This window comes from Aythya fuligula, chromosome 8 (assembly GCF_009819795.1).
Source record: "Aythya fuligula isolate bAytFul2 chromosome 8, bAytFul2.pri, whole genome shotgun sequence".
NCBI lineage: Eukaryota > Metazoa > Chordata > Aves > Anseriformes > Anatidae > Aythya > Aythya fuligula.
The window spans coordinates 3130339-3150892 of record NC_045566.1 but is presented as its reverse complement, the minus strand read 5'-3'; the positions used below and the strand labels follow the sequence as shown (position 1 = coordinate 3150892).

The following is a 20554-nucleotide window of genomic DNA, read 5'->3' as shown; positions in this document are numbered from 1 at the left end:
GCTGCACGAGTGTGAACGTGCTGCTCTGATCACAGCTGCTAATGACAGTCCGGTGTGTGCTCCACAGAGAGGAGATACAAAGGTGACCAGAAATCAGGGTCACTTCCCAATTCCCATTCCCTTCAGTGTCTGTTCAGCTCAGTGCACAAAGCCCATTTAATTGAGCTCTCGCGCAGAGGGGCAGTATGAAATTTCACTCTCAAATCAGTTCTTAAAAAGCAGTGGAGAACAGTATGCCTCAGGAAGAAAGCACATGTTGCACTATAAAGGTAAAGGTTCATAGAAGACTTAGTACCATCATGTGGCCTTATCTTCAAAGTGGGCTGGAGCCCAATCAGTTCAGAAATGCCTGGGTTACTCCTCGGCAGGGGTGATCCTTTTTCCTCTGCTTTTTCTTCCTCCTCCTTGCAGGCTCCAGTGAGCGGTTCAGACTTTTTTTTTTTTTTGGAAACTAACACTAAGCATCCTATTTCCAATAGATATAGCATGCAATTATTTACAATGGACATAGACGAATTTCCCAAACTAAGCTATTAAACTTACTGCATTTTTCCCCTCTTTACAATAAACAGGAAGCCTGTGCGTAAGGCACCCTTTCTGTGGGTTTTATGGCCATTACTTATGCTCCACAGTAGGGGAGAAGAGAGAGAAGAAGTAAGTGTGGGCCTGGTGGGAAGAGTTGGCAAATGCAGAAATATGATGAATGAGCTGGAGAGATTTAATTTCTTACTAAATTCTCTACAAGCTGTGTAACCTTTCTTTAGCTAAACAATTACTCTAAAAGGCAATGATTTTCTGCATTTTCATTGAAAAGTCTTCATAATAACAATGGCCTATGTTCTCCTTCTTGAAGAACTTCTGCCAAAAAAACAGTTTTCTTTTTTCCATTCAGCAGGAAACTGTCTTATTTTTTCAGTCTCCTATTCCCCACTAACATGTATTTACAAGGCCTACCACTTACTGCATGGGGTGGGAAGAAGCTTCCCCTCCGGCCAAATCCTTTTGGCCTGTCTCCTCCGTAGGGAACTCTTGCATCTTGCTCGGAAGAGGAGTGTAGCCACTGTCAGAGACACAATACCAGGCCCCAGTGACCATTTAGTCTGACAAAAATGACAGTTCCTCTGTTCACAGGTACGGAGTGCGTGGCAGGGGACTCCCAGATTTGTTTGTCGGTGGCCAAGTGGCTGTAGTGGCTTGCTGCTGTAGTGGAGGTCATGCTCCAAGACGGGAGCAGGTTTTGACCTTTGTGTGGTGGGGGAGACACACATCGGTTCTTTCAAATCCAGGATGCTCAAAGCACAGCCAGGTTGTACACCTTGTGGCTGTGTGCCATCAGCCACGCTGCCCAGCTCATTAATTGGATGGGGTGCAGGTCCTCGCTGAACCACACGCTCCTGTGACCACGTGCTTTCCTTCTGCAGAGTTACACATTTCTTCCACATCCATATGTACACACACAGACTAAATGTACATGTATAAAGCCAGATTATAGTTACGTACATCTTACTGCTTTTACTTGACTTAGCTGATTTCCTGCCACCCCACGCCCGCCCCCAGCCTCCATTGCAGATAATGCTGTATTGGATTAGTCTGCCTCAGTGCTGCATCAGGTCCCGGATCGATTTATTGACTCTGTCAGAGTGGCTAGTACAGTAATTGTTACAAGAGCAGAATGGAAAGCAAGAATGTGTCCACATAAAATATAAAAATGACGTTTTGTTCTTTCTTTCCTCTTTTGCCCTATAGATCTTTATGTGTTTACACAGCGGAGGGCACTTTACTTAAGTTAATCAGTTCCTTCTACATTATTAATTGCGACAGTTAGGGTGCTACATGGCGGCAAACGTATTATTGAAAACATTGATCTCACACTCACGGTGTGGACTTGAGTAGGTTTTGTATTCCTTCCCTTCTTTTGCAACTGCTTTAGGGTACTATCAAATCATATTTCTTTGACTGACAATACACCATCAATACAATTGATTTCCAGGAGAGGCGGAGAGGTGCTCGTGAGAAAGAAAGAAGTGTGTAGACCTTTAGGGTATTCTGCAGGCTTGGAGAAGGGCTGATAGAAGTTGGTAATCACAGTAATTACATGCCTGGCCTGATTTCTCTATTTTGTAAAGAGTATTAATTTAAGAGCTGAAGTTTCATGAGTGTTGAAGATTTGCAGAGATGGCATGGTGAGACCTTTTAAAATCCATGTAGAATGTATACCCTTAAAAAAAGACATACTGACTTTTTACAAGGGTTTTAGAAGTGCCTTTGAAAGACATTTCATGAAAGTTCAGCTTTCGCAGCTGATACCTATATGAGCTCTATAAATTCCACACAGCCTGACAAACTCCAGTAGGTGTCACATGTGACCTGGATGGAAAAGGTCAGCAGCTGAATTTATGGCTTTTGCATTTACTGGAACATTAAGATTTTTGCCAACTGCCATATATACTTTTTAACAATTCTGCAGTCAAAGGATTAGGACCACAATGTACAGTGAAGGTCAAAAATTAAAGGCCACGGTCCCTACAAGCTTCCAGTGGGTAGGCATTAAGTTTCTTCTGTTCTAAGAACCACCGTTGCTTAACGGTCTTAACAGACAGGTCAAGGAATAAACAAGCTTCAGAAGTGAACACCTTACAAAGTAGACTATCTTGCTCTGAAATTAATAGGAAGTTCCGTAAGAAGGGCCCAAAACACAAGAAGCAATTTCTTACTGGAGAAGGACTCTCCAGTTTGCAGCAGATCTCATGTTTGCAAGACAGCGAGCATCACTGGTCCTAGTGCTGGACCATCCTAGACAAATGTGAAAAGCATGCAGAGAAAGATTTGGGCTTCAAAAGGAGTAGAGCAAAATGATATGGCAAAGTTAGTGTAATTTTATTAAAACCTGTTTATATTTTAAATTTAACAAAGATGTCTGTTCTTAGTGAGGATTACTAAGTGTGCCAAGATTTAGCTTTCAAGTTTTACCTGGTTTTAGTGTGACCAGTTCAGAAGAGCTAAGCGTATTGGTTTTTTAGGTAGTTGTTTTTATAGCATATTCTACTTGAACAGAGGTGGCACAGGAAAAGTTTAATCCAATAAAAAAGATCTTTTTTTAAAAAAATCTAATATTAAGAAATCACGAGGCTACACCTGAACATATCTTGTTGGCTGAACTATGTAGCCTTTAGTTACTTTGATTATTAATACCCAGCATTGAAAACAGTATTGACGGTGTAATCATTTTTTTTTTGGCATCTTCACTCACATGAACCAACTCTTACATCTAGTTATTACACATGAAGAGATGCAGGTAAATACATTTCAGAAGTCAATCAAATGTAATTTTAGTTATGAGATAAAACTAACAAAAATCACTACCAATAAAATGCAGACTGAACACAAAAATTTCTGCATTGCTTGGAGCAACTTAATACAACTTTAGATACCCTTTTGTGCATTTGCTATAACTCCATCTTTTTAAGCGTGGCAATAGATTTGCATGTGGGATTTTTTTTTCCTTTCATCCTTGCATGTGCTAAACAATGAGTTTTGAGATTTTTCAGGAATATTTTTACACATAACATTTATTGTTTGGCTCTGTCTCTCTCTCTCTCTTTTTTTTTTTTTTTAAAGTACTTTCTTGTAGTCTTTTGGGTTAAAGATCACATCTGTAAATCTATGGTATTGGACCCAACTGTACATTCATTGAAGTTGATGAGAGCAGGAGATGGAAGATTTGCTATTGGCAAGAGTTTGTTTTAGAAATACAATAATCTTTTTGTTTGATTGTATTTATATTTTGCTTCTAGCTATGCACAATAGAGTAAATCTAGTCTTTTTCAAGTAAATGTGATAAGGGTTAAAATTCACAATCACTTCATAGAGGGAAGGCTTGAACTGCGGTAATCATGTATCTCTAAAATTTTCATTTTGTGGCTGCAGGTAGAATCTCTCAGTGAATCTAAAAGAATATTCCTTGATGTAGAGACGGGTTCAGTTTGGGTATTTCCCCAATTTACTGGTCTCATCAGCTCTATCTGAAAGTACATGACAGGTTACGTTTTGCCCGGTTTGTTCCTGGTAAGAGGGGAGGCTCCACAGGCACTTTATAAACTCTTTGTGCTGGTAACAGCAGTGATGAGGGCAGAATCCGTCCCAGGAACTGTAGCTGCTTTATCACTTCGGTTGATGCTGTGTGAGTCAAAACAGAGCTCGGGTCCTCCTGCAGTGGCTGGAGGCTTTTCAGGAATATGAGGAGTAAAAGTAGTAACATTTAAAATATATATATATAGGGGGAGAGCCGCAGTTCTCAGCACAATGGAGCAGCTTACTTACTGAGTACAAAGAGCCACTTCTACAGTCTATTTCCAGAGAAAAGCCCCACATTCAGTGACTCATAAAAGCGAAGAGGCACCTTTTGATTTTAAGTTCAAGGTTTACATTAGTAATTTTGTCTGTTTTCTCTGTTAGTATTAATTAAATTGAGATAGTTTAATTAGTACTACTAAATTTGATCATTAGTAGCAATCCATTCTGCCCGCCATACTGCAGAAATATGATGAAGCAGAAGTAACTAAATTGTTTAATTTCATCTCACTTAATGACTTTACACTCCACCAGGACTCTCACTGGCATCTCGCAGTATGTGTGAAAATCGCTCCCCGCTAGGCCGAGACCCAACTCCCTTTCGCCAGCCACGTCTCATACGCCCCCCCCCTCGCTCGGAGGCAGATAACGGAGTTATCTGCGTCCTTTCCGAGCCCCGGTCACCCAGATCCTGTGTCGTCCCCACCCCGCTGGCTCGCACGGAGCTGGACAGGGCTGCTGGGCCACCACGTCCTGTCCCTGGCCACCAGGTCACCGCTGTGTAACGTGAGAAGCCCCAGCATCGCCGCCGCTGCACACCCGGTCCCGAGGATTGTGCACGGCCTTGAACTTTCCTCGGAGCAGTTTGTTCAGTTTAGCGAGGTACAAAGCATCAGGAGAAATGCAGACATCAAAAGTTCTCGCATTCAGGAGGCTTTTTTGTTGTTGTTGCTCAGCTCAATGCCCTCTCGGTTTTCTTTTTTTGTAAGGGGAGATTTGGGAAGGGGGGGTGGGGGGGGTTCATTGCTGAATTGATTTGTTATTCCTCCAGCTCAGTGTCTAATTTTAAGGTCAATGTGGCAAAAACTCCAGACTTTCCCTCATGCCCCTATTCCTGGCCATGTTAATTTGGGGATGGTTTGGGTCTCCTTGCCCAGCACACCTAGGACCTGCAGAAATCCTGGTCCCTCTTCCCTTCCTGAGGTCTCTCCAATTTCACTGCCCACCTCAGACAACATCCCGTTGCCTCAAATCCCCTGTCCCCAGCCCCCAGGCTGTCTGTCAGTCCACACAGCCCCGTCCCTACTGCCTCGCTGCCCCTTGCACGGGCATCCCCCCTATTCCTTCCCTGCCTTTATCGGCTCGCTCGTGCTGCCTTTGCCTTCCCGGCAGCACGGCGTGACTGCTCATTTGTCTGCTTCACCCACAGACATTCGGTGCCGGGCAGAGACCAGGCACCGAAGGCTTTTGGGAGGATTTCGGAGCCTGGTGCGGAGCACTCTCTCTCTCCCTCCAGCTCGGGTTATTAATTCCCCTCCCCGCGCTTTCCTCTTGCTCTAATAGGACTCGCAAGGCAAGCCAGAAAAACAGCTCAAAACTCCCCTTTGTGCCCCAAAACTATCCCAAAAACGGAGCCTTCGCAGCGGCTCAGCCCTGTCTCCCGGGCCACCCCATGCAGGCAGCTCCCTGCAGCAGGCAGGGGCTGGGGGCAGTGTGTCTGTCTGTCCGTCTGTCTGTCTGTGTGTCCGTGTGTCTGTGTCTGTGTGCCTGTGTCTGTGTGTGTGCGTGCGCGTGCTCAGGCTGCCTCGCTGCAAATGGAGCTTGGGAGGCCCAGGCCGGGGGTTGATTTTTTTTGGATGACTTTCCCTGATTGTCTAAAGCAATAAAAGTACAGAAATTTTCGGGGGAAATGGTGGTTGTGGGGAGATTATTTTTGCAGTCCTGATGCAGGCAAAACTCCTGAGGCTTCGGGAGAGTTTCGCTTGCCTGAGGACTGCAGGAACTGGCTTAAATTGAATAAAACTGTAAGTACAGTATGGGGGGACTCGGTAACAAGGAGTTCTGCAAAAGCAACAAAACCAGAGAGCACAATGAAGAATGGAGCGGGTTACGCCGCGGTGAAAGTATGTACTGGTTGTTATAACACCGTGCCGCTAGAATAAATTATGTCCCTTTAAAAAGTAATACTTTAACTGTGGAGCTATATAGAGACAATTAAGACGATATTGTTCTCCTCATTTCCCTGCCCCCCTCCTTCCTCCCTCTCTCTGCAGTAGCTCTGTGGAAACTTTTAATGCTGCAGCTTGAAACTTGGGCCTCTGGGTCTAAAATGCCTGAGAAAGCACTGCGGGCTCTAACTGTAAAACATTCCTTCGGCGGGCCCTGGAAACAGGGCGCGCTGGCGCAGGCGAAGTTCAGAGGGATCACATGTAAATGAGGGCTGGCTATAGACTCCCGAGGAGCGTTTTATTTCGCTTAAACCTGAACTTGAACTTGCGAACGCGCTGCCGGAGCGGGGCCGGGCAGCGGGCGGCCGTGAGGGGCCGGGAGCTGCGGGCCTGGGGGGCTCCAGGCTTTGTGCCGCGTCCGGAGGCGCCGGGCGAGGAGGGGGCCCCGGCCACCACAGCGTGGGGACAGGGGGACGGCGGGCGAGGGTTTTGGGGAACGGGCTCCCTGAGGCTCCCGAGCGGCTCGTTCCTCCTCGCTGAAGGGTGGAAAGTGGCAGCACGGCGCGTTTGCCGTCCCAGCCTGCGCCGAGGGCTCTGGTGGGAGCCCCTTGCGTGAGGTTATAAGCGGATCTCAGTCCGGATGTGCACTTTATTTCACGGAGGGGAAGAAATAAGTGAGATTTAACTGTCGAACTGTTGGCACTTCTGAGTAAATTTAACTGTGCTGCTAGAGGATAAAATACAGGGCAGTCTCAAAAGTGAGGCAGAAAGAGTGCAGAAATTAAAATCCCTTCGCAGCGTATTTACTTTTAAATCACAATAGCAAATGCAAACCGCAGGGCAGCTTTTAAGGCCTTTATTTGCTCCTTTGATAAAATGTGCACTGATATCTCCTCTTCCCCTTGCACAAGACAGGGGAGGCGAGGAGCAGCTCGCGGCCCCGCCAGCAGCCCCAGGTGAGGTGGGGACGGTGCGGCCACCACCAGGCTCTGCCCGCAGCCAGCACAGCCACTGGGCACAGGGGCACCTTCCCCCCAGCTGCTTTTGGCCAGTGGGACATACTTGGGTCATTTCTGGTGACTCCCAAACAATTTTGGCTGTGTCTGTAGCAAAACTTTGAAAGGATGAATGGGTGAAAAAAAAAAAAAATCTTTTTGGCAGTTGCTCAGGAAATATCTACAAAGATGTCCTTTCTGGAGCAAGATATTATTTCAGGGTTTGTGTTAGGATCATTTTTATTCTGTGACAGCGCATAAAGAGACCAGGACAGAGCAATGAGGTCTGGCATAGCTAAAATCCCTTCTGTGTGTGTGAGGTTATATAGTTTATCAATGCAGAAACCACCACGGGCTTTGCAAAGTAAACAGCTGGCTTGATTCTGTGTGCTGCACTTTGGAGTCATCTGTGGGATTTAAATGGCTAGCCTGCGATTTTTAGAGTAAGGCAAATATATATTTTTTTTTCTTTTAAACATGTCAAAAGGGTTTTGCAGCCATTTGTTTTCTTAGTTCCTTTATTTGTTAGGATTTTCCTTTCTGTTTCATTTTGGTTTATTTTGCTTTTGCAAACGTCTTCGCTGCCACCAGCGAGACTCCAAATAAAATAAAAAAAAGTTTCTATCCCAGTCAGAAAACCTTATGGCAGCGACAAATATCACAGAAAGCCATCATCTCTCTCAAAGATTTCATCTCACCATCCACTTAATCCGCTTGCTGTACCTCAGATCTCAAGTAACTTTCATACTGTGGGCTCACTTTAATGGATAGAATCTATTTTTCATGAAAAAGCAGGAAATAAGCTGTCTTTCGTACAAAGATTTACAAAATGTAATCATTGTTGAAATATTCTCTTTGAACTGCCTTGTCCGCAGGGGTGTCTGGCTCCCAATACCCCCGTTTCTTTAGAACACCCTTACAAGTTCTTCTGGTAGATCAGGTACACTGGTGGTTCTGGTCTTTGATGTCTTGAATGAATGAAAGAAAAGCATAATAAAAGAGAGCTGTTGATCAAGCATAAAATACTCTTTAAGCTGACAGAATGGCAGAGTTAACACATTCTAAGCTGCTTTTAGGTTTTTCCTTTTTTCCTCACATTTTCCTGTGCTTTGTGTACAGTGGGGGTTTTTATTTTTTGAAAAGTCTCTGATCTATGTAGTATGCCGTCCTCTAACAAAAAACCGAAATGGGATTGTTTCTCTCTCTTTCTCCCCTTCTTTTTTTTTTTTCCTCGCTCTTTCACTCAACTATCTTTTTTTTTTTTTTTTTTTTTTTTTTTTAACAGCAAGGGTTACGGTTTAGCATTACTGCAGTGAGCTTTCAGAGTATGACGAAGTTTAGCAGTTATTTTGAAGATTTCAAAGTCAATTTACTAATAAACAAACTCGTTCACTTAACTGTTTAGAAAAGCGGGGGCAAAACTTTAACTCACAAATTGTTTCCAAAGTAAAATGAAGATCTTCTGTCCAAAAGCACAATTGTAAACTGAAAGAGCGACATAAAAATGACCTCATTGTGAGAGAACTTTCTTTTAGAGTCAGAGAAAAGGGAAAGTTTTCTTCCTGTAGATCTAATTTAGATCTTAAGTTCCCATACATTATTTATACATCATATTCAAAGTGCCAGCCTACTCTGCTTGCTGGATTACATTTCAAACATTTGCCATTGATAAGTCTTCGCTGTATTATATTCAGACTAAATGTGAATATGTCATAGCGCAGTCAATCTTTAATCCGCTGAGCTTCAGGTTCGGGCGGCAGGGGGTCCAGCACTCAGAGCATTGCTTTATACTTGAGAAACATCTGGGGCCAGCTGGGACACTTTACTGGAACATTCAGATGTCTGGAACAACAGCAGGAGTTACTGTATGAGTGTGTTTTCATAGGTTTGGGAGGGTTTGGGGTGACTTAGTTAAAAACACGAGCTATTCCCAACTTGAGGTTTGAACCCAAGCAGAAATCTTGCCTGAAGTGAGCTTGTTGGTCCCAGGAGAGAAGTGGTTTGGACTACTATACATTTTTAATAGTCAGCAGGCAGAAGTCCATATTACAGAATTATTGCACATAATTTAATGCAGTTTGCCACAATTGGCATTCTCGCAAAAGCTATTGGATGCAGCGCTACTGTACACATCGCCTGGAGACTAGTGTCCCTCCCGGGACAGGTTTTATCTTCCTCGAGACAGTATAAATATGCTCGTAGTGGGGCGTGTGACTCTCCTGGGTTTGGATTTTGGACAACCAGAAGATTCACTCACTGTTTTATGTCCCTTTGGGGATGACCAACATGCTACTTACGTCCCTTTTGGTATTCCATTTTGGAAAATATAATTACTAAATAATTAATCCCAGCTCTAAGAAAATGACTTGCATAGGCACAAAGGTGACCTTGTCTTCAATATTCACCTTTCGGTTTACACAGTAGGATCAAATTTCATGCCTGGAGAAACTCTGGAGAAACCAATAGAAAAGTGGGACGAGTGCAGGCACGGGTGAAGTGGATGTGGTTGCTCTAAGGGCAGGAGCCCTCGCTCCAGTTGCACCAGAAGCCGTATTACCACAAACTTCACTCATCCTGGCAGCCCTTTTGAAACCATACCAAAGCCCAAGTTCTGGCCTCTTACTTTCAGATGACCTGCCATAGGGAAGAGCCGTGCCGGCAGCTTTCACAAGGCGATGTCTAACAGACCAGCTTGCTACCTAGCTGTTTACATTCTCACTTTATCTTTAAAACCAGAAGGACTCGTTACCCCGATGCGCCATCCCAGGGTTAATGTTTCTGATTGCCTTGAAGTTCTTGCAATGACCGAAATGTCATCCCCAAACAAAACAAATGAACTGATGCGCCGTGATGAATCCTTGCAGGTGCCCGGCGGTCGTGGTTCAGGTTCAGCTCTGCTGCTCAAACAGCCTCTTTGCCGGCAAGCTCTAAAGCTGCAAGGTTGATGGTTTTTTTAATTCAAGCCCTTATCAAAGGTGGATTTCCCCGCCCAGGACGGAGCAGTGATAACTTGCTGCAGCCGTGCCAGGGGCAGCAACGGCCGCGGTGCAGCGGCAGACGCGTTTGAAGTCCCGACAGCTGCCGGCGCTCTGCCGGCACTGCGCACCAACACGGCCCAACCAGGCCGAATCGTAAAGAAAATGGCCGGCGCGGAGCAGGTCTTAGCCCTAAGTGGATGAGGTGAAGAAAAATCTCCTGTGTGCGGAGTTTGTCAGAGTTTCAAATGTGTGAATGTCCTTAAATAACCCACATCGCCCGGAGAAATAAGCCAACTGTCACACCCAGTTCTGGATTCCACATTAACAACCTCCTTCCGCAGCGTTAAACTTTGCCCTTGAGGACTTTTGTTTAACTTCTTAATTTGAAAAACAGATAGGGCTGCTTTACAACCTTCACTTTTTGCGCGAGCTGAAAGGCCTCATTGTTAGCGCAGGGGATGTGCAGGTAGAAGTAAATTTAACAAGTTTTCGTTTGATTGTCTTTCTGTTTGGAAACGCATGAGCCGTGTTCACGGCTAGGCTAGGGAGCCGGGGATAAAACATGTCGCACAGGAAGGCTGTTTTAAGAAGGTTTTTATAAACAATGGGCCGGTGTCTGCGTTCCTGACGCAGGCAGAAACTGCTACCGAAGTCAATGAGGCACTTTCAGCTTTTCTCCTTTTAAACATCGTGAATCGCAGAGCGCTTCCTCGCTGTTCTTCCAATACAAAGGACCCGATTGTCAGAAGTTGCTGAAGGATTTTTGTGTGTCTGTGCTATCTTCAGAACAGCATAGGAAACAAATAGACTCCCGCTATCAAAGACACATAATTGCCATTTCAGACTTCCTGTTTAGGATTCAGTCAAGTAGATATTGTTTATGGTTCATAAAACCTTACTACTGTGAGGATTCTCAGATACTGGCAGTATAGAGTTTCAACTTTCATGGTGCTGTAAATTAGAAAAAAAAAAAAAGTGTGATAATACTCCTCCGAGAACAGTAAAATAGAGCTCTGCAATGGTTAAATGGAATTTTATAAGCACATTCGGTGTGGAACTGTTTTGCATTACATGAGTTGAATACCTTAGAGATGACACACATCTGCAGGCACTTTATTAAATCCTTAGTCAGCACTTTTCGACCTGATGAGATTACTTCTTCATTTGACTGGAGAAAGGGAAGCGAAGATCTCGTGCCGGACTGCAGAATTCTTTCTGATGTTTCACCTTGAGCACCGGGGAAGGACAGCAGGATGCTCCGCAGGACAATACAGACCTGTGGTGGCACTGACAGCGGTGCGGCAGTAATTGCACTGAGTAGGACCTTTAGCTCCACTGGATTCATTTAGCTCTAAACTTGCTGGTACAATAGTACTGCAAAGTAAATAGAGAGGAAATAAAATACTGGCTCTTTTATGAAAATGCAAGGAGATCATATCGTCCTGACTGTATTGTGATAGTGCACATGATTTAAATGGAGATTTTAAATTAAGAAAGGCAATACGCTGTTCTCCAGCTGGGTGTAGTCGGATAGATTACAGGACGCGAAGGGATAAAACGCATGAGGGGGCTCGACGGGAGAGCCCCGCTCGCACCAAGTTGTGCAGCACCCTGAAAGAAAGCAAAAAATAAGTCAGCAGTCCCAAGGTATGGACCTGGGCTTCTCCCCCCCTGCCCCGAGCCCCCTAACCGTGCAAAACACCCGGCAGATCACAACTATCAGAGCTCCGACACTTAATATGCTTCCCGGACGTGTTCATTCGAGGCACTGAGGTCTCCTCTCCCCTTGCAGGAAAGTTTCACAGGTGCTTCAGAAGGACAATGGAGCTCTTCAGACATAATCCGGGAAGACTTAGACATGTATAGGAGGCTTGAGGGGGATATGAGATCTTAATATTAGAATGATTAGTAGAAAAGGAGGATCATTCTGTGTGTGCATTTCAGCTGTAAGACGCTCTAAATTAAAACGGTATCCTGAGAGCAGTGCTGGTGGGATCTGATGAGTAAATGCACTCTCTGTCTTGCTGTTCTGCTGCCTCAGCCCATAAAACATTTCATCAAAGCCGGGCTGCAGGAACAGCCAGCGCGCGGTGCAGCTGTTTGCGAGGTACTTGGAGTTTGGCTCCTTTAAAAGCAGCTTTTCAGTAAAGTCAGTCCGGAGCCCCTGCACGGGAGTTTAAAAAATACCCGTGCAGTTTGGGTTTGATCCCGTAAGGGTTAATTAAGTTTTGCATCGGTATTAAGGCTGAGCAGTGTCTGCAGGAGTCATATTGACACCCTGGTGCATGGTAACTCTACTCCTTTATTGACATGTTGCTAGTCAAGAGCACAATAGCACTCTGTGTCTGCAAATCATTGCTAAAATCATCTCAAGAAAAAAAAAGTTTGAAAGCCTAACGCTAGACAAAGGCCCCAGAGCTGCACTGCGCAGCGAAAAACTCCAGAGTCAGCAACTTCTATTGATTAAAAACTAACCTTTAAAGTAACTCTCAGAGTGTGTGGTTAGCATTTAAATTTAAACATGTCATGAGTTGATTTGTGTTACTGAATACCAACTCAGAAGGAGTTACATTCACATCAGATTTTTTTTTCTAATTCCCTTAAGCAGCTAAAGTATTTCATGAAATGTCAATAGGGCAGGGGAGAAAAAAAAGGTGTTTTGGAGGGAGGGGACTCGCGCGGAGCCTCGCCGCTTCTTTTCCCATGCAAATAGTCACCCCAAAAAGAAAAGTGTGGGGAGCGAAACACAATAATTAGACCTTTGTCTAACTTTCCCAAGTGCCAGAGAAAGACAGATTAATTAAATACACAACAGTGTTGGTTTTTGGAGTGGGGGTCTCTCTCGCTGTGTAGGTCATAAATTAGGCAGAATAAATACTTCAATGTGTTTGCAGCGGGCTGCTACGTCAGAGCGGCTGGCGGGCGGTGGGAGGGCGCAGCGCGGCTCTTGCTAATGACAGTCACGTCTGGGGCTGTCTGGTTGCTCGTAGCAACGAGACATGATGTAACACCGGGATGAACTTGAACTTGGGGGACTTGAAAAGGGAACAATAGACCAGAGCAATCAATAAAGCCTATTTCAGTGAAGGATTACAGAGCCGCTCTGGGGTAACCTTGTCTGCGAGGCGCAGGCTGAATAGCAAGACGCGTGAAGGAGCGCCGGGCCGTGGGGGAGCGCGGCCGCGCGGGACGGACGGGGCGGATGGACGGATGGACGGACGGGCACAAGGACAGACGGACGGACAGGCCCAGGGCATCCCCGAAACGGGGGCCGGCAGCGGGAAGGCAGCCTTCATCCCCGCTCAGAGCCAGCGGGGAGCAGCCGGCCTCCACAGCGCGGCAGCTCCCTTCCCGTCCTCCTCTATTATTATTATTATTTTTTTTTTTTTTTTGAGCAATCTGCTGCGAAGTCAGAGGGGCCTTGCGAGGCCAGGGCAGCTCCCGCTGCCGTCACCCGGCTGCCGAGCCATGTGGCCGGGCCGGCGGCGACGGGAGCCAATTGGACATCTGCGATATAGATTTGAAACGATCGGCGCTGAATTTTTAACCCCTTTGCTCCTCGCTGCGGCCTCTCCACGGCTGCAGGCCCGGCCCAAGGCCGCCGGAGATGCTCCCGCCAGGCCCGGGAGGGCCCAGGGCCCCCGCGCCTCTCCCCCGCACAACCAGGGGGCCAGGACTTGGCACCGCCTCGCGAATCCTGCAGGAACTCCTCTCTGTTTATGAACTTTACATATGAGAGCTATTTCGCTTAATTACAGCCCGCTTAAGTCTAAATAGAAAATCTGTAGGCAATAGATGGAGCCGATATGGGACTGGCGTGTTTGTATTCAGGAGGGCGAGCGAAGGAAGAGTTCGTTAATGAGGTGTACTGGAAGCGGGACAACTCCTGCGATCGTGCTATTTATTTTACCGGTTCCTACCTCCATGGCAAGACCACATAATCTTGAAGTCCCACACAAAACTTGCCTCAGAGTTTTCTGTAAATGTTCATAAATCCTCCCCGGGTTGATTGTACTATCAATCAAGTCAGATGCTGAAAAGGAATAGAGGAAAAAGTTGGTAAAACTTGTCGTCAGTTTATACCTGCACACGTATGCACCTCATACATTACAGGGCCCAGGCTAAAAACGCGGGGTGTCAGCAGCAGTCCTCTAATACCTGGGCCTTTTCTGCTCGTTTTGTTTTACTTTGGGCTAAATCGCTGCTGCTCGCTGGTGTGCTCCCACCGCGACGTGTCGCTGCCCCTGCGCACGGTCCCCGGGCCTTACACTGCCCTCATTCATCTGGGGTTCGGGTTGGCACGGCCCTTTGGGGTCTCCCCGGCACCGTCCCAGCCCCTCAGCCCCACGTGTTGTCCTGCCGGGGAGTGGAGCTGCTTTCTGTGCCCCAGCATCTGCGCCTTTGGGTTAAGGACGTTATTGTTGTGTGCTCCGCAGAGCTAAAATCCCAGGCAATTTCCTCCCTTTGGAAAGGGAAAAAAAAAAAAAAAAAAAAAAAAAGATTTTTTTCCCCCCCAAAGAAAAGCTATTAGTTGAGGTTTGCGTTTTGTTTTGCAACACAAGTATGCCCAGAGATACGGGACATTTTCGCTGATCCACTTTCCCCCAGATTTGCTTTATCCTCGCTTTTCTCTAGCGATCCACTTTCTCCTAAGAAAACAGCCCTGTTGTTGAATTTCTGTGCATCTGTTCCAGTGAGACAGTTGAAGCAGGGCAGTATAAAGCAACAGATGCTTATGCTGGCACATGCCTAAATACCCAAGAAAACCCCGACTGCAGGGTGATAAATGGCACCGAGACGCGAATGTGTATCGCCTTTTCAGGGGATTAGACAAAAGTGAGCTAGAGGGATCTTCAAGCCATAATCTATTAAAAAGATTGATAACTTGTAACATGACATGACCCCCGTGTTCGTCTGTAGCTATGTCCAGCGACTGTCGCTGAAAAAAAAATATATTGATTTGTACAGTATTTTTAATTAAGCTTTGTAATTAGGTCGATTCGTCACAGCCTCAATTAGCCCCCCTCTTGGCGGCCGAGGATCGCCGCGGCGCTCAGAGCCCTTCCCGCGGCAGCGAAAGCGAGCGGCCGGGCTGACGAAGTCTCCTCTTCTCTCTTGCAGTCCTGGTACCTGGGATAAAAGTCTCCGCTTCCCACCACCCACCGGACAGACCACCTGACCCCTTCCCACCTCTGTAACACGAAGCAGCAGCAACGCAGCGCAGCGACTTCACATCGGCGGAAGGGGAGGCGAGCAGACACCGACAGCAAACTCGTACATGGAAATGGCAAACGTTATGGTTGAATGGCAAAGGCCGTAACTTTTTCGAGATTTTTTTTTTTTTTTAGACAACTTTAGGACTGTTGTAATTTCTCCTATGGTGCTGGAAATGGTTGGGCTTCATAACTTTTGAAGTGTTTCATTGGTAGTGTAAGCGTTAGGTGACACTGAGTAGAACTAGCCTCTGCTGCTGCTTACCAACTCGCTCTTGTAACACACTTTCCATATGGAGCCTAACTGTTTTACAGTATCCTCATCGATTTTTTCCCATACAGGTGTGAGACTTCTTGAGAAATCATGAAACACACTTAAACTATAACTTTTGTAGTAGCTGAATTCTGCAATATATAACTTACCGGACAGACATAGAGCATGTTTTTCTGTAACATATCGGAAAAAAAAATGCAGGTTTTTTTGTTGTTCTTTTTTTTTTTTTTTTACAGTCGGCACTTAGATACGTAACATGAACCATAAGAGCATTGTCAACAATTTTTTTCCACTCGATTGCAGAGCGATTTAAAACATCGAACTACTACTATTCACTAAAAAAAAAAAAAAAAGAAAAAAAAGAAAAAAAAAGTTTGAAATGCTGCACTTACATTAAAAAAAACATTTTTCAACAATTTTCAACAATTACACAAAAATTCACGCAGAAATGGGGAAGTTGGTCTGTTTTGACAGAAACTGACAGGAATCAATCAAAACAATCGAATTTTGAATTGAGTAAAGTGCAATTTCATTGGATAGCTAAATATCTTTGTAAGATAGAGATTGTTGAAAATTCTATTTTTGTTTTCCAAGTCCTTCCACCCCAGGACTCTAAATTATTGGGGTAAAAAACAGCCTTGCAAGAAAAAGGGGAGCTATTTTTGCTTTTTATGTTTTTTATTGTTGAACTTGTATCCCTTTAAAACTGAAGGAAAATTAAAAAAAAAAAAAAAAACAAATCTAATGGTGCTTTTACCACAATATGTTAACTACATTAAATGCTAATTAATCATTTTCTGTTATCAAAGCACATAACTAAAATTAAATCATAATATCTGTTAATTTTATAAGCTAAAAGTCACTATAATGGATTATGCCAATTCTGACAAATTTTACGTGTTTCCGGCAATATAGGGTTTATCAGTTCTCAAACACCTTGGGAATAATATAGAACGGTCCAGAAATTAAAACACCTTTGTGTCCCTGAACTGGTACATTTTCTGGACTGCGAAGAAAACAATACAGAAACAAATGCTGATATTACAACTTATGCCAGTTCAAAGCAAGGGCACTTGCTGAAGAAGAAAAAAAAAAAAAAAAAAAAAAAGTTTGGACCCCAAACGTCCTGTATCTTATGTACAAAAAAAAGGAAAAAAAAGAAAAAAAAAAAGAGTGCAAGTGATTTTTTCTATCAGACAGCGGAGCACCCCTTTGCTTCACATGCAACTTTAAGAAGGTTTCCTATACTATACATATATATACGTTCTGGTTGGCAAGTCCAGCTAATCAGAGAAAGTCTCTGCATGTTCTAGTGTTAGTAACTAATTTTTATATAGTTAATGTAGGGTAAAGTAGAGTGCATTAAGACACAATATTGTAATCCCTATTCCAGGCACTTGCCTTTAAACTATGTTTGTTCGACCCTTCAGAAGGGTTTCTACTACTGTCCTATACAATCAAGTAACTGAAATTCTTGGGAAGACACTTTGCTCCTCATCTTTTCCCTGAAACAATGTTTTGTTTTGTTTTCTTAATTTGCACGAAACAAAAAAAAAATTCCATATCAATGTGCCTTGCCCTGGATAGCGATTATTTGTGGAATTGTTGCACATGTTCCTATATTGAAAGGGGTTTTTCCCTAGTCAAGCATTTGGAGACACTTTTTGTAAATGTGACTTTTATGTCAGCCATTGTCAGTTTCAACATCTAGAATTAAATAGGATGTTAGTTGTTCCGCAGATAGGAGTAGTGTTTATTGTCCTGTATGGTCAGTGGCAGTGCTATTCTGAGATCTGTAGATGCTAGATTATCAGTATTTTTGGATGTTGCTGCATTTTACATTTTATTTGGAGTCTTCCTTTTGTTTTGTTTTGTTTTTGTTTTTGTTTTTGTTTTTTTTTCCCAGATATATGAAAATATGCAATACCTGCTTATATCATGTAGAAAAGCTTAGCAATTATTAATTTTTCTTTTAATTTTTTTTTATTTGACCAAAGTTGGTGCTGCACTTGACGCAGTGTGTTTTAGGTGTTTGTCTTTGTACTTTTGTGATTTTGAATGCACATGCAGGAAGGGCTCTTCTTAGAGAAGCAGTCAAACTGTGAAGCACTAAGCTGAACCCTGCTTCAAGCAATTTTTGTTTTACAACTGTTCCTTTCACAAGCAAGCCTTAAAAAAAAAAAAAAAACTTCCTTTTTCTTCAGATCCCACACCCATTTTTATTAGCAGACTGCAATCAATCCACATTCAATAAAAGTATATAATGCCCATTTTTATATGCACGTTTTTAAACTTCCAAGTTCTGAAAATTGTTTACTGGTTATTCTCTATTTAAGGAAAAAATAAAATGTTTTGGATTTTCATATGTGTCTGATAAGTGGTTGAGTAGTCATTTTGCTCTATTGTATTGTGTGATTGTTAGTATATGGTATCACATCCTCTAGCCAGCATCCTTTGCCTTCCCTATAGCACTTAGCTGGGCATTACTTTATTAAGACATATGTGCACTAAAAAAAATAGCAGCTTTCAGTGCTTCACAGTGAAGGGAAAAAAGCCTAGACAAACATTTTGTCAGAACCTTGCTATGAGACAAGGTATTACCAGTAAATTGGTTGTATATACAATAAAATTGCACCCTTTTTTAAACAAAACAAACTAAGCAATAGTTTGGGCAGTTAGTTGTTTTTAGTGAGCATGTTGTAGTCATGGCTGCAAAGAGAGAGAATTAAACTGCCCACTCAGAAGATATGTAATTTGTATGTTGTATAGTTTTATTGATTACACTGATTTATTCTACCCTATTTTATAATGCAGGACTTTTGTAATGTTGTTTAAATGAGGAAAAATTTCTGTCAAATTAGCTTAGTGGAATTTCTGATTGTTCGTTATAAAGGCAGCGTTCATAGAATTGCTTTTTTTTTTTTTTTTTTTTCCTTTGGGAACTGGATTTAAGTTAAAAACTTTCCTGTTTCCTTTTTGTATGTATTTAAATACAGTTATTTTTCTTCTCTCAATGGTATAGCATATTCCTATGCTTGAGAAGTATAGGCTACTGAAGAACCATTGTAAATGGACATTACAGGTATGCTGTATTTTTGAAGGTATTTTGTCATATTAAGTTTGATGACGCTAAAGTTAGGGAATTCTGAGCAGAATTGCGAGAAAAAAAAAAATGTTTTAAAGGCTTTAAAACATTAGGTAGGCGGTCGAGGGTGTTCACCAACAGGGGTTGTAAAGCATTACACACTAAATCCCGTTTTTTGTTCACCTTGCTGCCACGCAGCCGCCGCGGCAGCAGGGCGAGGAGCGGAGGCCTGGCAGGGCAGCGCCGTGCCCACGCCCCGGCCCTGGCTCAGCAGCAGCAGGTTTCGGGCCCTCTTCCCTCCAGGTTGCTCTAGCAGTTATGTTTTTGGTTTTTGTTTTTTTTTCATCACGCGAACAACTTTTTTCTCCCCTCCCCGTCTCCTTCTCTCCAGAAGTTGTCAGACGCACAAATTCTCTGACCTGCAGTCACCCACCCACCCATCCAAATTGAAAGGCCTAGGAAAAGTGCTTAGCGCGAATTGACTTTGCCAGTTAATTCCTTTCTTTTTCCTCTTTTTGAACTAGGGCACTTGCTTTTATCATGCCGCACACCCCAGCAATGCCATTATTTATTCCTCTTCCTTTATAATAAAAACTTACGGGCTTAAAGTTAGGCAGCCATGGTACACTTTGTCTCTGCTGTTTATTCCCCCTCCCCCTTAAGGCCGAAGGGGAACAGAAACACCAAGTTTTCTCAACTCCACAGTATTCAGTCAGCCCACAGGAATATGCAAAATCCCTCTAACATTTTTTTTTTCTTTCTCTATTTCTCTTTGTTCCGTATATTTGCAGCTTTGTAGTAACAGTGTTATAAAATATTTACTGTACAAAAATACAAAAAACCCAGATACATAGCCTAAAACAGTTTTTTTTTCCTTGTGGTGAATTTTTTTTAAGAATGTCAGTTAATATTGTACTTTGCATTGTGTCTCTGGAAATATCTTTTTTTTTTTTTTTTTTTTTTTTGGTAGAAGGCCTCCATCGAACAAAATTAAAACCATAACCGGCATGACAATGTAAGGAGAGCTTCAATGGCACCTAAACAATAAATAAATAACAAAATAAACCTCATGAGGTCTGTTGGAGGCAGGTCTTGTGAAGTTAACACTGCCTGCTAGGCAGGATTTTCATTAAATCAAGCTTACAATGCCAATTTTGTCTTGAAGTCAATGCATGTATTACTGTTTGACAGTAAACCCAGCTATGCCATCATCAAGTCCAAGGCTGCGCAATAGTCTAATTAGTATCGAGTACATTTTCCTTTTATTTTTTCCAATAAAAAAGCAGTGGGATGAAAATTGCTTTGATATATAGCAGGTAACATTGAAGCTATTCCATAGCACTTAACTGTAGTGAATACTGTGTCACCAATTCTGAAATCAATTTAATGTTTAATGCAAATCCATTACATGGTGCTATTACAGGCTGGCAAAATGATTTACAAAAATGTGACAACTTGGGCTCAATTCACTCTGCTTTCCAACAATGTAAATGCATAGCAGTGTTTATCTGCATGAAAACTATGCACTAATCTATCTGAAAAAAAAAAAAAAAAAAAGAAAAGAATATATCAACTTTGGTATCTACTTTCCGTTTACTTCAATCCTTGCCTTTTTGGTCATTGTTATAATGCCAGCTTTAGGACAGAAAGAGTTATAAGAAAACCAGCATAATACCTGATATATTAAAATGTAGTGCCTGTGAAATCTGTATTATATTGCTCTTCTGAAGTAAGATTTTTCTACACCGGTAGCCTTCGCTGTCTGTCAGA

The 20554-nt window shown here is 43.3% G+C and overlaps 1 protein-coding gene across 14 annotated transcripts in view; it reads left to right on the top strand.

The window, feature by feature from the left end:
- NFIA (nuclear factor I A) overlaps positions 1 to 15934 on the top strand; it is a 342563-nt gene extending 326629 nt beyond the window's left edge. For 12 of the 14 annotated variants that reach the window (XM_032191848.1, XM_032191852.1, XM_032191854.1 and 9 more), the window contains one exon: positions 15334 to 15423. In XM_032191848.1, coding sequence (XP_032047739.1) covers positions 15334 to 15351 — 18 coding nt within the window. In that variant the 3' untranslated portion in view covers positions 15352 to 15423. Of the gene's footprint in view, positions 1 to 15333 lie in introns of all 14 variants that reach the window. The other 2 variants (XM_032191843.1, XM_032191853.1) reach the window with 1 other exon arrangement.
- Positions 15935 to 20554: the final 4620 nt, after the last annotated feature.